Source organism: Oncorhynchus nerka, linkage group LG7 (assembly GCF_034236695.1).
Source record: "Oncorhynchus nerka isolate Pitt River linkage group LG7, Oner_Uvic_2.0, whole genome shotgun sequence".
NCBI lineage: Eukaryota > Metazoa > Chordata > Actinopteri > Salmoniformes > Salmonidae > Oncorhynchus > Oncorhynchus nerka.
Genome location: NC_088402.1, coordinates 30,525,458 through 30,540,040, shown reverse-complemented (window position 1 = coordinate 30,540,040; position 14,583 = coordinate 30,525,458). Strand labels below are relative to the sequence as shown.

At 45.7% G+C, this 14,583-nt stretch overlaps 1 protein-coding gene across 4 annotated transcripts in view; it reads right to left on the bottom strand.

Moving 5' to 3' along the window:
• Window positions 1-14,583, bottom strand: part of LOC115131451 (CTP synthase 1) — a 70,689-nt gene that overhangs the window by 4,334 nt on the left and 51,772 nt on the right. For 2 of the 4 annotated variants that reach the window (XM_029663195.2, XM_029663194.2), the window contains exons 2-10: window positions 11,743-11,931; window positions 8,018-8,188; window positions 7,559-7,659; window positions 7,190-7,390; window positions 6,970-7,050; window positions 6,586-6,737; window positions 1,607-1,739; window positions 1,059-1,147; window positions 670-764 (exon numbers count right to left, since the gene is read on the bottom strand). In XM_029663195.2, the coding sequence (XP_029519055.1) occupies window positions 670-764; window positions 1,059-1,147; window positions 1,607-1,739; window positions 6,586-6,737; window positions 6,970-7,050; window positions 7,190-7,390; window positions 7,559-7,659; window positions 8,018-8,188; window positions 11,743-11,908 (1,189 nt within the window). In that variant the 5' untranslated portion in view covers window positions 11,909-11,931. Of the gene's footprint in view, window positions 1-669; window positions 765-1,058; window positions 1,148-1,606; window positions 1,740-6,585; window positions 6,738-6,969; window positions 7,051-7,189; window positions 7,391-7,558; window positions 7,660-8,017; window positions 8,189-11,742; window positions 11,932-14,239; window positions 14,438-14,583 lie in introns of those variants that run through there. The other 2 variants (XM_029663196.2, XM_029663193.2) reach the window with 2 other exon arrangements.

The following is a 14,583-nucleotide window of genomic DNA, read 5'->3' as shown; positions in this document are numbered from 1 at the left end:
GGCGGATGCCAGGAGAACACGATATGCCCCAATGCATAGTGCCAAATGTAAAGTTTGGTGGAGGAAGAATAATGGTCTGGGGCTGTTTTTCATGGTTCGGGCTAGGCCCCTTAGTTCCAGTGAAGGGAAATCTTAACGCTACATCCTACAATGACATTCTAGACGATTCTGTGCTTCCAACTTTGTGGCAACAATTTGGGGAAGGTCCTTTCCTGTTTCAGCATGACAATGACCCCGTGCGAGGTCCATACAGAAATCGTTTGGAATAACTTGACTGGCCTGTACAGTGCCCTGACCTCAACCCCATCGAACACCTTTGGGATGAATTGGAACGCCAACTTCGAGCCAGACCTAATCACCCAACATCAGTGCCAGACCTTACTAATGCTCTTGTGGCTGAATGGAAGAAAGTCTCCGCAGCAATGTTCCAACATCTAGTGGAAAGCCTTCCCAGAAGAGTGGAGGCTGTTATAGCAGCAAAGGGGGGACCAACTCCATAATAATGCCCATGATTTTGGAATGAGCTTGTTTGACGAGCTCGTGTCCACATACTTCTGGCCATGTAGTGTAGATGAAGGATTATAGGAATAGAAAGCTTTAATGTTTTCCTTGCTGTAAAGATTATTGCATCATCATGACTGCCTGCCACTGATACAGCCCATTTGGTACCTAGGAAGGGTTTCTTCTGTTTGCGTGCCCAGTTGATAGCCTGAATCTTCCCTTCTGTCCCTCTGACTCCAAACCCCCCAGGTACCAGGATGCCACTGTGGAGAGAAACACCATAATGAACATATAGACTCACTATACTGACCCCCTTCACTACCAGTACAACAGAGTCCAACTGATCCCCCTAACTCAGTGTTTCACAAAACTCTTCTTGTACCCAGCCACTTCTACTTACTTGAAGTATTTCAATTCAAGCATACCTGATTCAACTGGATAAATCAGGTGTGCTGGTACTGAACTACCGTAGGTCAAATAAGTTGAACTAGCTGGGGGTACAAGAAGCGGATTGGAAAACAATGCCATAGCAGGTGCCTGGACTCTACCATACTCACTCAGCACTGCAGAGTTTTTGCCACGCCTCGTGGTACTTCACGGGCTCCTCCGTCAGTGTGTTTGGCTCCAGGTCTGCTGAGTCAATATACTGAGAGAGCGAGAGAGAGAAATGTGGGGAGAGAGAGAAGGGGGAGAAGCGACAAGCGGATGCTATTTTAGGCGTCTCAAGACACATGATAGGACGTATCTTATCCTAGTTATGACATGACTGCACAAACAAATAGACTTCAACATGCATTCACCCTGTATATCTCCAAAATAAAACCTGTTCCTGAGGTCATCAAAGCCAGAGTAAAAGTATCATTTAGCCTTGCTGTATAAGAAACGAAATAGAAAACCTGTGCACGGCAGTGCATCTTCAAGGTGCTTGTGGTTCTACGGCTGGTTTCTCCAGACAAAGATTAAGCGTAATCTTGGACTACAATTCATTTTCTACATTGAAGATGTTTCTTAGTCCAGGACTAGTCTTATTATATGTCCAGGAAACTGGCATGCAGTGCCTTCCAAGTGTGTAGCTTGTACAAGTGTGTAGTTTGTGCGTGTTTACCTTGATCTCCAGTTTGTGGTTGATGGCTAAGGCCGAGTGTTCCAGAGCTTTGATGACTGACGCGTAGGAGTCTGTGAACTTGGTGTATTTCCCCACCAGGGCTATAGAACACTGCTCTAGGAGCCTGTCTGACCTGGGATTCAAACACACACCACAGGCAAGGTTATATGCCGCGTTCAAAACAACTGGGAACTCAGAAATCTCAGACTTCAGTGCACTCAAGACAACAGGGAACTGTTGAAACTAGCTCCGGCTGAGGAAAATGGTTTTGAACGGTCATCCAACTCGTAATTCCAAGTCGGATACTCTGACATCTTTCTAGGGCTCCAACCTGAAGATCACTGATGTCATGATTTGACCTGGTTTCTTTCTTCGAGTTCCCAGTTGTCTTGAAAGCACCAATAATCTGAATACAGGTCACTCCATGGTGCTGCAAAAGAGCAGGTGAATAGGCATACAGTATCTCTACTTCTCACCCAGGCATGTTCTTTATCAAGGGTTCAAATCAAAGAAAATTGGACACATACACATGGTTAGCAGATGTTAATGCGAGTGTAGCGAAACGCTTGTGCTTCTAGTTCTGACAGTACAGTCATATCTAACAAGTAATCTAACAATTTCCCAACAACTACCTAATACACAAATCTAAAAGGGGTGAATGAGAATATGTACATAAAAATATATATGGATGAGCGATGGCCTTAGCGACATAGGCAAGGTGCAATAGATGGTATAAAATACAGTACATAAATATGAGTAATGTAAGATATGTAAACAATATTTAAAAAGTGGCATTGTTTAAAGTGACTAGTAATTCATTTATTAAAAGTGGCCTGAAGATAGAAGCTGTTTTTCAGGCTTGGGCCCAGCTTGATGCACCTGTACTGACCTCGCCTTCTGGATGGTAGCAGTGTGAACCGGCAGTGGCTCGGGTGGTTGTTGTCCTTGATGATCTTTTTGTCCTTCCTGTGACATCGGGTGCTGTAGGTGTCATAGAGGCCAGGTAGTTTACTCCCGGTGATGCGTTGTGCAGACTGCATCACTCTCTGGAGAGCCTTGCGGATGAGGGCGGTGCAGTTGCCATACCAGGCTGTGATACAGCCTCGATTGTGCATCTGTAAAAGTTTGTCAGGGTTTTAGGTGACAAGCCAAATTTCTTCACCTCCTGAGATTGAAGGGGCGCTGTTGCGCCTTCACCACAGTCTGTGTGGGTGGACCATCTCAGTGTGTCTGTGATGTGTGCGCTGAAGAACTTAACACGTTCACCTTTTCCATTGCTGTCCCTTCAATGTGGACAGGGGAGTGCTCCATCTGCTGTTTCCAGAAGTCTACGATCATCTCCTTTGTTTTGTTGACGTTAAGTGAGAGGTTGTTTTTCTGACACCACACTCAGAGTGCCCTCACCTCCTCCCTGTAGGCTGTCTCGTCGTTGTTGGTAATCAAGCCCACTACTGTTGTGTCATCTGCAAACTTAATGATTGAGTTGGGGGCGTGCATGGCCACGCAGTAGTGGGTGAACAGGTAGAACAGGAGCAGGCTGAGCACACACCCTTGTGGGGTACCAGTGTTGAGGGTCAGCGAAGTGGAATGTTGTTTCCTACCTTCACCACCTGGGGGCGTCGTCAGAAAGTCCAGGACCCAATTGCACAGGGCGGGGTTGAGACCCAGGGTTTCCAGCTTGATGATGAGCTTGGAGGGTACTATGGTGTTGAATGCTGAGCTGTAGTCAATGAACAGCATTCTTACATTAGTTATTCCTCTTGTCCAGATGGGATAGGACAGTGTGATGGCGATTGCGTCGTCTGTGGACCTGTTGGGACGGTATGCAAACTGAAGTGGGTCTAGGGTGGCAGGTAAGGTGGAGGTGATATGATCCTTGACTAGTCTCTCAAAGCACTTTATGATGACAGAAGTGAGGGATACCGGACGGTAGTCATTTAGTTCAGTTATCTTTGCCTTCTTGGATACAGGAACAATGGTGGTCATCTTGAAGCATGTGGGGACAGCAGACTGGGACAGGGAGCGATTGAATATGTCCGTAAACACACCAGCGCATGCTCTGAGGACGCGCCTATGTATGCCGTCTGGGCCAGCAGCCCTGTGAGGTTCAACATGTTTACTCACGTTGGCCACGGAGGGGGGAGGGGCGCACGCAGTCCTTGTTGGTGGGGCGCAACGGTGGCACTGTATTATCCTCAAAGCGGGCAAAGAAGGTGCTTAGTTTGTCTGGTAGCGTGATGTCGGTGTCCGTGACGTGGCTGTTTTTTTTTTGTAGTCTGATTTCCTGTAGACCCTGCCACATATGTCTCGTGTCTGAGCCATCGAATTGTGACTCCACGTTGTCTCTGTACTGACATTTTGCTTGTTTGATTGCCAAGTTGAGGGAATAACTACAGTGTTTATATTAAGCCATATTCCCAGACCTCTTTCCGTGGTTAAATGTGGTGGTTCACGCTTTCAGTTTTGCGGTTTCTGGTTAGGGTAGGTTTTAATAGTCACAGTGGGTCCAACATCTCCAATGCACTTCTTTATTAACTCACTCACAGAGTCAGCGTATAGATCAATGTGGTTATCTGAGCCTGACTGGAACATATTCCGAATGGTCAGACCAGCGTTGAATGTTGCTAGTCACTGGTACATCCTGTTTGAATTTCTGCCTATAAGACGGTAGGAGCAAGATGGCGTCGTGGTCGGATTTTCCGAAGGGTGGGCGGGGAGGTATTTGTATGAATTGCTTAAGTTAGAGTGGCAGTGGTTGAATGTATTACACCCGAGCGTAGTGCAATCAATATGCTGATAGAATTTAGGTAGCCTTGTTCTCAAATTTGCTTTGTTAAAATTCCCAGCTACCATAAATGCAGCCTCAGGATATATGGTTTCCAGTTTACATAGTCCAGCGAACTTCCTTTAGGGCCGTCCTGCTGTCTGCTTGAGGGGGAATGTACACAGCTGTGAAGATAACTGACGAGAATTCTCTTGGAAGATAATATGGCCGGCATTTGATTGTAAGGAATTCTAGGTTGGGTGAGCAGAAGGACTTGAGTTGCTTTATGTTGTTATGATTACACCATGAGTCGTTAATCATCAAGTATATACCCCCGCCCTTCCTCTTCCCAGAGAGGAGTTTATCTCTGTTGGTGCGATGCATGGAGAAGCCCGGTGGCTGAAACAATTCCGACAACATATCCTGAGAAAGCCATGTTTCCGTGAAACTGAGAATGTTACAATCTCTGATGTCTCTCTGGAAGGAAACCCTTCGAATTTTATCTAACTTGTTGAGAGACTGGACATTGGCGAGTAGTATACTCGTGGGCGATGTGCACGTCTACGGAGCCTGACCAGGAGGCCGACCCGTCTGCGGCACCGTTGTTTTGGGTTGGCTTCTGGGATTAGGTCCATTGACCTGGGTGGTGGTCCAAACAGAGGATCACCTTCGGGAAAGTCTTATTTCTGGTCGTAATGTTGGTAAGTTGAAATTGCTCTTATATCCAATAGTTCTTCCTGGCTGTATGTAATAATACAGTGAGGCAAAAAAGTATTTAGTTGGCCACCAATTGTGCAAGTTCTGCCACTTAAAAAGATGAGAGGCCTGTAATTTTCAACATAGGTACACTTCAACTATGACAGACAAAATGAGAAAAAAATCCAGAAAATCACATTGTAGGATTTTTTATGAATTTATTTGCAAATTATGGTGGAAAATAAGTATTTGGTCAATAACAAAAGTTTATCTCAATACTAGGTCAAACGTTTTCTGTAAGTCTTCACAAGGTTTTCACACACTGTTGCTGGTATTTTGGCCCATTCCTCCATGCAGATCTAGAGCAGTGATGTTTTGGGGCTGTTGCTGGGCAACACGGACTTTCAACTCCCTCCAAAGATTTTCTACGGGGTTGAGATCTGGAGACTGGCTAGGCCACTCCAGGACCTCGAAATGCTTCTTACGAAGCCACTCCTTCGTTGCCCGGGCGGTGTGTTTGGGATCATTGTCATGCTGAAAGACCCAGCCACGTTTAATCTTCAATGCCCTTGCTGATTGTAGGCTTTGTTACTTTGGTCCCAGCTCTCTGCAGGTCATTCACTAGATCCCCCCGTGTGGTTCTGGGATTTTTGCTCACCGTTCTTGTGATCATTTTGACCCCACGGGGTGAGATCTTGCGTGGAGCCCCAGATCGAGGGAGATTATCAGTGGTCTTGTATGTCTTCCATTTCCTAATGATTGCTCCCACAGTTGATTTCTTCAAACCAAGCTGCTTACCTATTGCAGATTCAGTCTTCCCAGCCTGGTACAGGTTTACAATTTTGTTTCTGGTGTCCTTTGACAGCTCTTTGGTCTTGGCCATAGTGGAGTTTGGAGTGTGACTGTTTGAGGTTGTGGACAGGTGTCTTTTATACTGATAGCAAGTTCAAACAGGTGCCATTAATACAGGTAACGAGTGGAGGACAGAGGAGCCTCTTAAAGAAGAAGTTACAGGTCTGTGAGAGCCAGAAATCTTGCTTACATATTTTCCACCATAATTTGCAAATAAAATCATTAAAAATCCTACAATGTGATTTTCTTCTTTTTTTTCTCCCTCATTTTGTCTGTCATAGTTGAAGTGTACCTATGATGAAAATTACAGACCTCTCTCATCTTTTTAAGTGGGAGAACTTGCACAATTGGTGGCTGACTAAATACTTTTTTGCCCCTCTCTACTTATGATTTCCTGGGGTAACAATTTAAGAAATAATACATTAAAAAAAATACTGCATAGTTTTTTGTTTCTACCTAATAGTTAATTGTCCTCACCTGGTGTCCCAGCTCTGAATTAGTCCCTTATTCGAAGGACCGACATTGGACAGACCTGGGCCCGGTTTCCCAAAAGCATCTTAAGGCCAAGTTCATCATTAGAACCATAGAGCTCAATGGGTCTAAATAATTGAGTGCTACCAGTCCCAGAGATTGCCTGCCCGCACACCTAGCAGACACACCTACCCACCTGTCAGACATCTCCTTCCACTTGGTAAGCATCTTCCTGGGGCGTGTCTCTATAGGAAGGTCTAGTCTCTGACAGAAGTAGCCTACCACCCCCTGGTCCTCCAGTAGCAAAGGCACTCTGTAGATGGACGACACGTCTGCCACGCAGATCACCTGGGGGAGGAGAGGAGAAAAGAGCATACACTCAGGCACAATGTTTCACTGGATCTTCCTCCATTCATCTCTCCTCGCATCCTTCTCAAAAACACAGATGAAAAAGTCAATGGGGAGGAACCCATACGGTTGGGAAGGAGGCGAGGAGATGGGATGTGAGGAATCGCTGGGAAGACTTATTGTGCCAGTGTCGCGTTTCATCCTAGTGTGTGGCTGTAGGATCAGGTCTTACCTGTTCAGGTTCTACGTGACAGAACATGGAGATCTTCTCTTTGACAGAGTTCTCCAGGGGAGTGGAGCAGCGACACATGATCTGGAGGGAATTGAGAACACAATTAGCTAACTGGCAATCCTTAAACACTAAATCTATAAAATGGACAGAAAAGTGGTTATGACTGTCATACCTTGCCACACTTAAGAGATGGTAGAAACTTGGTCAAATTTAAACTCACCAGATCAGGAGACAGGCCCAGTCCCCTGAGCTCTCTGACACTGTTCTGAGTGGGCTTGGACTTCTGCTCTCCTGTGGCACTGGGCTGTGGTACCAGGCTGACGTGGATGTTACAAAAGTTCTCCTTCTTCACCTTAAACTGGAACTGCCTGAAGGCTTCGATGAAAGGCATGCTCTCGATGTCTCCCACGGTGCCTCCCAGCTGCACACATAAACACACATACCGGGAAACACAATTACACAGGAATACAACTAGTAACAACCCAGCCTGAAATGACTCCTCAAGTACATATGCCACACTAATATCAAACCAAGAAAGGGTATCAGGAAGTCATTGATCTACCCCTTTACCATAATCATAATATTTTACCTCGATGACACAGATCTGAGGCTCCACACCGTCATCGTCAACAGGTACTCTAGCCTGACGCATCACCCACTCCTGGATGGCATCAGTGATGTGGGGCACCACTGCAAAGGACACACCAAACAGGGACAGTTAGTCTGGATATGCATAAAACATTTCACAAGAGAACTTGATATATCATATCCTTCCTCTTTGGTTCTTCGTAGGATATGGGACAGAGGTCAGAACTGCCATGCCAAAAAATCTAAATCAAATTCACCTCAACTATTCAACCAAGATCTGAACTCCCATATGCCCAGTCTCTCTCCCACCATGACTTGGTTTTACCCTGTACTGTCTTTCCCAGGTAATCCCCTCTCCTCGTTATTGACAGACTGGTAGATCTTCCTCTAACCCCTGGTTATACTGGTTCTCCCCCAGTCATCCCAGGCTTATTCCACACCGTCTTATAGGTAGTCTTACCCTGTACAGTCTTCCCCAGGTAGTCTCCTCTCCTCTCCTTGTTGATGACAGACTGGTAGATCTTGCCAGTGGTCAGGTTGTTGTCTTTGGTCAGTCTGATGTCCAGGAACCTCTCGTAGTTCCCCAGGTCCAGATCCACCTCACCCCCATCATCCAGCACAAACACCTCACCTGGACAGAGACCAGAGGAACGGGGTTAAAACCCCTCACCTGGAGAGAGACTAGAGGAACAGGGTTAAAACCCCTCACCTGGAGAGAGACTAGAGAAACAGGGTTAAAACCACTCACCTGGAGAGAGACTAGAGAAACAGGGTTAAAACCCCTCACCTGGAGAGAGACTAGAGGAACAGGGTTAAAACCCCTCACCTGGAGAGAGACTAGAGGAACGGGGTTAAAACCCCTCACCTGTAGAGAGACCAGAGGAACGGGGTTAAAACCCCTCACCTGTAGAGAGACCGGAGGAACAGGGTTAAAACCCCTCACCTGGAGAGAGACCAGAGGAACAGGGTTAAAACCCCTCACCTGGAGAGAGACCAGAGGAACGGGGTTAAAACCCCTCACCTGGAGAGAGACCAGAGGAACAGGGTTAAAACCCCTCACCTGTAGAGAGACCGGAGGAACAGGGTTAAAACCCCTCACCTGGAGAGAGACCAGAGGAACAGGGTTAAAACCCCTCACCTGGAGAGAGACCAGAGGAACAGGGTTAAAACCCCTCACCTGGAGAGAGACTAGAGGAACGGGGTTAAAACCCCTCACCTGTAGAGAGACCAGAGGAACAGGGTTAAAACCCCTCACCTGTAGAGAGACCGGAGGAACAGGGTTAAAACCCCTCACCTGGAGAGAGACCAGAGGAACAGGGTTAAAACCCCTCACCTGGAGAGAGACCAGAGGAACGGGGTTAAAACCCCTCACCTGGAGAGAGACCAGAGGAACAGGGTTAAAACCCCTCACCTGTAGAGAGACCGGAGGAACAGGGTTAAAACCCCTCACCTGGAGAGAGACCAGAGGAACAGGGTTAAAACCCCTCACCTGGAGAGAGACCAGAGGAACAGGGTTAAAACCCCTCACCTGTAGAGAAACCAGAGGAACGGGGTTAAAACCCCTCACCTGTAGAGAGACCAGAGGAACGGGGTTAAAACCCCTCACCTGGAGAGAGACCAGAGGAACGGGGTTAAAACCCCTCACCTGGAGAGAGACCAGAGGAACAGGGTTAAAACCCCTCACCTGTAGAGAGACCAGAGGAAAGGGGTTAAAACCCCTCACCTGGAGAGAGACCAGAGGAACGGGGTTAAAACCCCTCACCTGGAGAGAGACTAGAGGAACAGGGTTAAAACCCCTCACCTGGAGAGAGACTAGAGAAACAGCGTTAAAACCCCTCACCTGGAGAGACCAGAGGAACAGGGTTAAAACCCCTCACCTGGAGAGAGACCAGAGGAACGGGGTTAAAACCCCTCACCTGTAGAGAGACCAGAGGAACGGGGTTAAAACCCCTCACCTGGAGAGAGACCAGAGGAACGGGGTTAAAACCCCTCACCTGGAGAGAGACTAGAGGAACAGGGTTAAAACCCCTCACCTGGAGAGAGACTAGAGAAACAGCGTTAAAACCCCTCACCTGGAGAGACCAGAGGAACAGGGTTAAAACCCCTCACCTGGAGAGAGACCAGAGGAACAGGGTTAAAACCCCTCACCTGTAGAGAGACCAGAGGAACGGGGTTAAAACCCCTCACCTGAAAGAAGTAGAGGGGTGGCATGGTTAAAACCCAACACACAAACACCTGATTCTGCTCATTTTATTTGATGTTCATGTCTCCGTCTGTATGGATGTTATCTAAACTCAGCAAAAAAAGAAACGTCCTTTTTACAGGACCCGGTCTTTCAAAGATAATTAGTAGAAATCAAAATAACTTCACAGATCTTCAGTGTAAAGGGTTTAAACACTTTTTAAACAATTAATGAACACAATTAATGAACACAATTAATGAACATGCACCCTAGGAACGGTCGTTAAGACACTAACAACTTACAGACAGTAGGCAATTAAGGTCACAGTTATGAAAGAGGCCTTTCTACTGACTCTGAAAAACACCAAATGAAAGATGCCCAGGGTCCCTGCTCATCTGCGTGAACGTTCCTTAGGTATGCTGCAAGGAGGCATGAGGACTGTAGATGTGGCCAGGGCAATAAATTGCAATGTCCGTACTGTGAGACGCCTAAGACAGCGCTACAGGGAGACAGGACAGACAGCTGATCGTCCTCGCCGTGGCAGACCACGTGTAACAACACCTGCACAGGATCGGTACATCCGAACATCACACCTGCGGGGCAGGTACAGGATGGCAACAACAACTGCCTGAGTTACACCAAGAACGCACAATCCCTCCATCAGTGCTCAGACTGTCCGCAATAGGCTGAGAGAGGCTGGACTGAGAGCTTGTAGGCCTGTTGTAAGGCAGGTCCTCACCAGATATCAACGGCAACAATGTCGCCTATTTGCACAAACCCACCATCGCTGGACCAGACAGGACTGGCAAAAAGTGCTCTTCACTAACGAGTCACAGATTTGTCTCACCAGGGGTGATGGTCGGAGTCGCACTTATCATCGAAGCATTACACCGAGGCCTGTACTCTGGAGGGGGATCGATTTGGAGGTGGAGGGTCTGTCATGGTCTGGGGCGGTGTGTCACAGCATCATCGGAGTGAGCGTGTTGTCATTGCAGGCAATCTCAAAGCTGTGTGTTACAGGGAAGACATCCGCCTCCCTCATATGGTACCCTTCCTGCAGGCTCATCCTGACATGACCCTCCAGCATGACAATCCCACCAGCTATACTGCTCGTTCTGTGCGTGATTTCCTGAAACACAGGAATGTCAGTCTTCTGCCATGGCCAGCGAAGAGCCCAGATCTCAATCCCATTAAGCACATCTGGGAGCTGTTGGATAGGAGGGTGAGGGCAAGGGCCATTTCCCACAGGAATGTCCGGGAACTTGCAGGTGTCTTGGTGGAAGAGTGGGGTAACATCTCACAGCAAGAACTGGCAAATCTGGTGCAGTCCATGAGGAGGAGATGCACTGCAGTACTTAATGCAGCTGGTGGCTGTTACTTTTGATTTTGACCCCCCCTTTGTTCAGGGACACATTTTTCCATTTCTGTTAGTCACATGTCTGTGTACTTGTTCAGTTTATGTCTCAGTTGTTGAATCTTGTTATGTTCATACAAATATTTACACATGTTAAGTTTGCTGAAAATAAACACAATTGACAGTGAGAGGACGGTTCTTTTTTTGGTGAGTTTAGATTATTGCTGTACACTTCTGCACACGCACACACACACACACACACACACACACACAACACCAAGATGAATTCCTAGTAACATTTATTGCATGGCAATAACGTTATATGATTCTGACTACTGTGCTTCAGCAGAGTCATTCCATAACAAACTAAGAATAGCACTTGGGAGGCCTCATGGCATATAACATCTTCACAGTGCAGTTTTCAACCTATTTTAGTTAGGAAGCCGTTTCTTATGTTTCATGATCCTGGACTTACTCTTGAGAAGCACTGGTGTAGATCATGTGTTAGATAAAACTATTTTGTGAACAGAGTTACACCGCATACACAACACAGATGTCATAAACTGATGGGACACAGAACCTAGAAATAGAATGACATTGTCATAGAATTCACTCTATTTCTATGATACAGAACATTTCCTGGACTCACCGTGCTCGTACGGAGAGAAGGTCCCAGCGTCTATGTTGATGTAGGGGTCGATCTTGATGGCAGTGACGCGCAGACCACATGACTTGAGAATGGTTCCCACGCTGGAGGCGATGATCCCCTTCCCGATGCCAGAGATGACGCCACCAGTGACCAGGATGTACTTCATTGTGGCACTGGGTAGGAGTAGGGCTGTGGAGGTCATTACATTTTATCAGCTGGTTTTTGTCACGCAAAAGACTGCCGGTCTCACGGTAACTGACCGTTAATTAACAACATGTTGAGCATCTCCAGGCCTCCATGCATACAAGCCACTGAGATGTGCTTTTGGAACATCTACATTTTAAAAAGTCTAATAAATCAATTTAATATACACCATCATAATACATCCATTATTTATTTTATTCAGGTCTAAAGAAACATTATGATATGAAGAAAATGTATTTCAGAAGAACAGAATATGAGTTGGTCTACTGTATGTTACCTGGCTATGTGCCATGCCATAGACTGTAGACTTGTTCAGTTAGCAGACAAGATATGCTTATAAGTCCCGTGGCATTATTTTATATTAAATGATTTTATAGTAAGAAGAATAGTATTGAACTTAGCTGAATAAAATAGAAAGGATATTTATCCCATTCCGGAGCGAGTGTGCTATGAAGTGGCTATGTTGAGTGTAAAAGTGATCATTTGAAACAGGTCCTATATGCTAGATTTAAAGTTATTTGGCAACTTTAGTTGTGAATGATACAAACCTTAGAATGCCTTAGAAATCAAAAGATATACGGGCTGCATGAAGCGACTAGAGACGATTAATGACTTGAGAAAGTCGCTAAACCAGCTTTACGCTCTGTTCATTGCCTCAGGCTGCACACGCTGTTCTCTCTTCAAATGATCATATTTTCACCCATCAGACTATTCTCAATTGAATCGTCTCTACTAATATGTCAAATGAGTTTTGATTTAGAATGGTCTATTATCAGATGTGAAGGAACTGGAACAGGGGGGAAAAAGACAGGTCATCCTTGTGAATGAGACCGCTTTCCCTCCTGGCTGTTTCTCAATCATGCTGGGTAGGCTACCCGTTATTTCACTCCATACATCAACCACTGTTTGAGGAGCACGCAGCTATTGCATTCCTGTTGACACCCCCTCTCTCTGCGCTCTAAAGAAAGGAATGAAGGAGAGAGGGGAGGAGATGGAAACGCATGGTGGTGAGATATTCTGTAGCTAAAGGTCATGTCAGCCTATTAATTATGAAAATATAAAACATGCCCAATTACCAGTCTATTCAAAACCAAATTCACTATAATTGTAGGCCAACTCCAAGTTTGATTAATGTAGGTTTCCAACTATGTATCAAAGAGATTAAATCAGCTTTTTTAATCGTTATTTTACTTCAGGTTTTCTTTCAGGATTGAGCTCATATATAGGCCTATGCATAAGCTAATATACATGTGTGTTTTGACTTAATCATCACCTGAGAAAGGTTGTACATTTCATTATGTTAGGCTTTCCACTCAATTTCAAGCTGTTGTTAAACTTCTGTCTTCAAATTGATCAATCACAGTGAGGTGAGTTTTAAAAGTATATACTGTTTTGATAAGTGTGATTTTCGATCCCATTTGCATTGATGTCAGAGTGGTTAGAGGGACAACAGAGCCCTGAGTGGAGTGCCAGGCCATTAGCGACCTGATGATCGTTAGCGAGGGTACTACTAACGTATATAAAAGGAGATTAACTGGACTCAATGGTCACAATAGCATTTTACTGCGGTCATGGCTGTGGGTGAGGCGGTAATAAGGTCACCTCAACAGCCCTAGGTAGGAGACAATAATACTCAGTTGATCAACTGTAGTTGATTGATTTATAGTATCTACTTGAGGCGCCAGGTAGCCTAGAGGTTAGAGGTGCGCTATAGCAACTGGAGAATTCCTGATTCCTATCGTTCTGTCCACGTTATCACTGACCATGCGCGCGAAGGTACAGAACATGCAAAGACCACAGTATGAGACACTTCGGTACCGGGTAGAGAAGGCGCGCGCATCTGAGTAATCACATTACTTTTTCGCTCAATTAATTTTAACTTTTTATTTTTTTTAATCTAGCTACTTTCAGTAAATGCAACAACAACGTTATAACTGTTTTGGTCGTTGAAAAACATCACACCAGTTGTAACACGAGTTACCTAGAGGTCTTGCAACATATAAAGTCACGTTAGCTAGTTACTGGGCAGTTAGCTTTAATAGCTAGTTATCTAGCTATCCTATCCCATTAACAATGGTTGTGAGCCACACTAGCTGGCCAGCTATCTAAACTGAATCATATGCCAGTGCACGAATCGATGTACCACGCGCCCAAACCTACGTCCGATTACAGTGCGAGAAATATATCAAATGCTGACTCCAAGGAGTGCATCACATGTCGACTGAGCTAGCAAGGTAACAGTAGGCTACATCAGGACTGCAGTTATGTTCACAAAGCATGTTTTTCAACTCACCAAAAATAAATGGTGCACTGCGGTCAAACGGTAAGTCTTCGAACTTGATTTTAAATTGTCAATGTATAGAACATAGATTTTTTTCCTTCAAATCTCTAATAAAAAAAAAAGTAATTGATTTAGAATGTAGCTAGCTACCATCCATCCACTCCAACACGTGTTGATTGGCCAATCTAATACTACCAGAGCCGTACAGAAAAGACAACCCGGTAGGGGTGGTCGAGGACACCAGGATTGCGTAGGATCTGCGCATGCACCACGCTGGAAACGTAAATATTCTTCTTCTGCACGTGGCAGACTAGACGCTGTATTGCGTATTGCTGCCTTTCGCAGGTCGGAGTGCG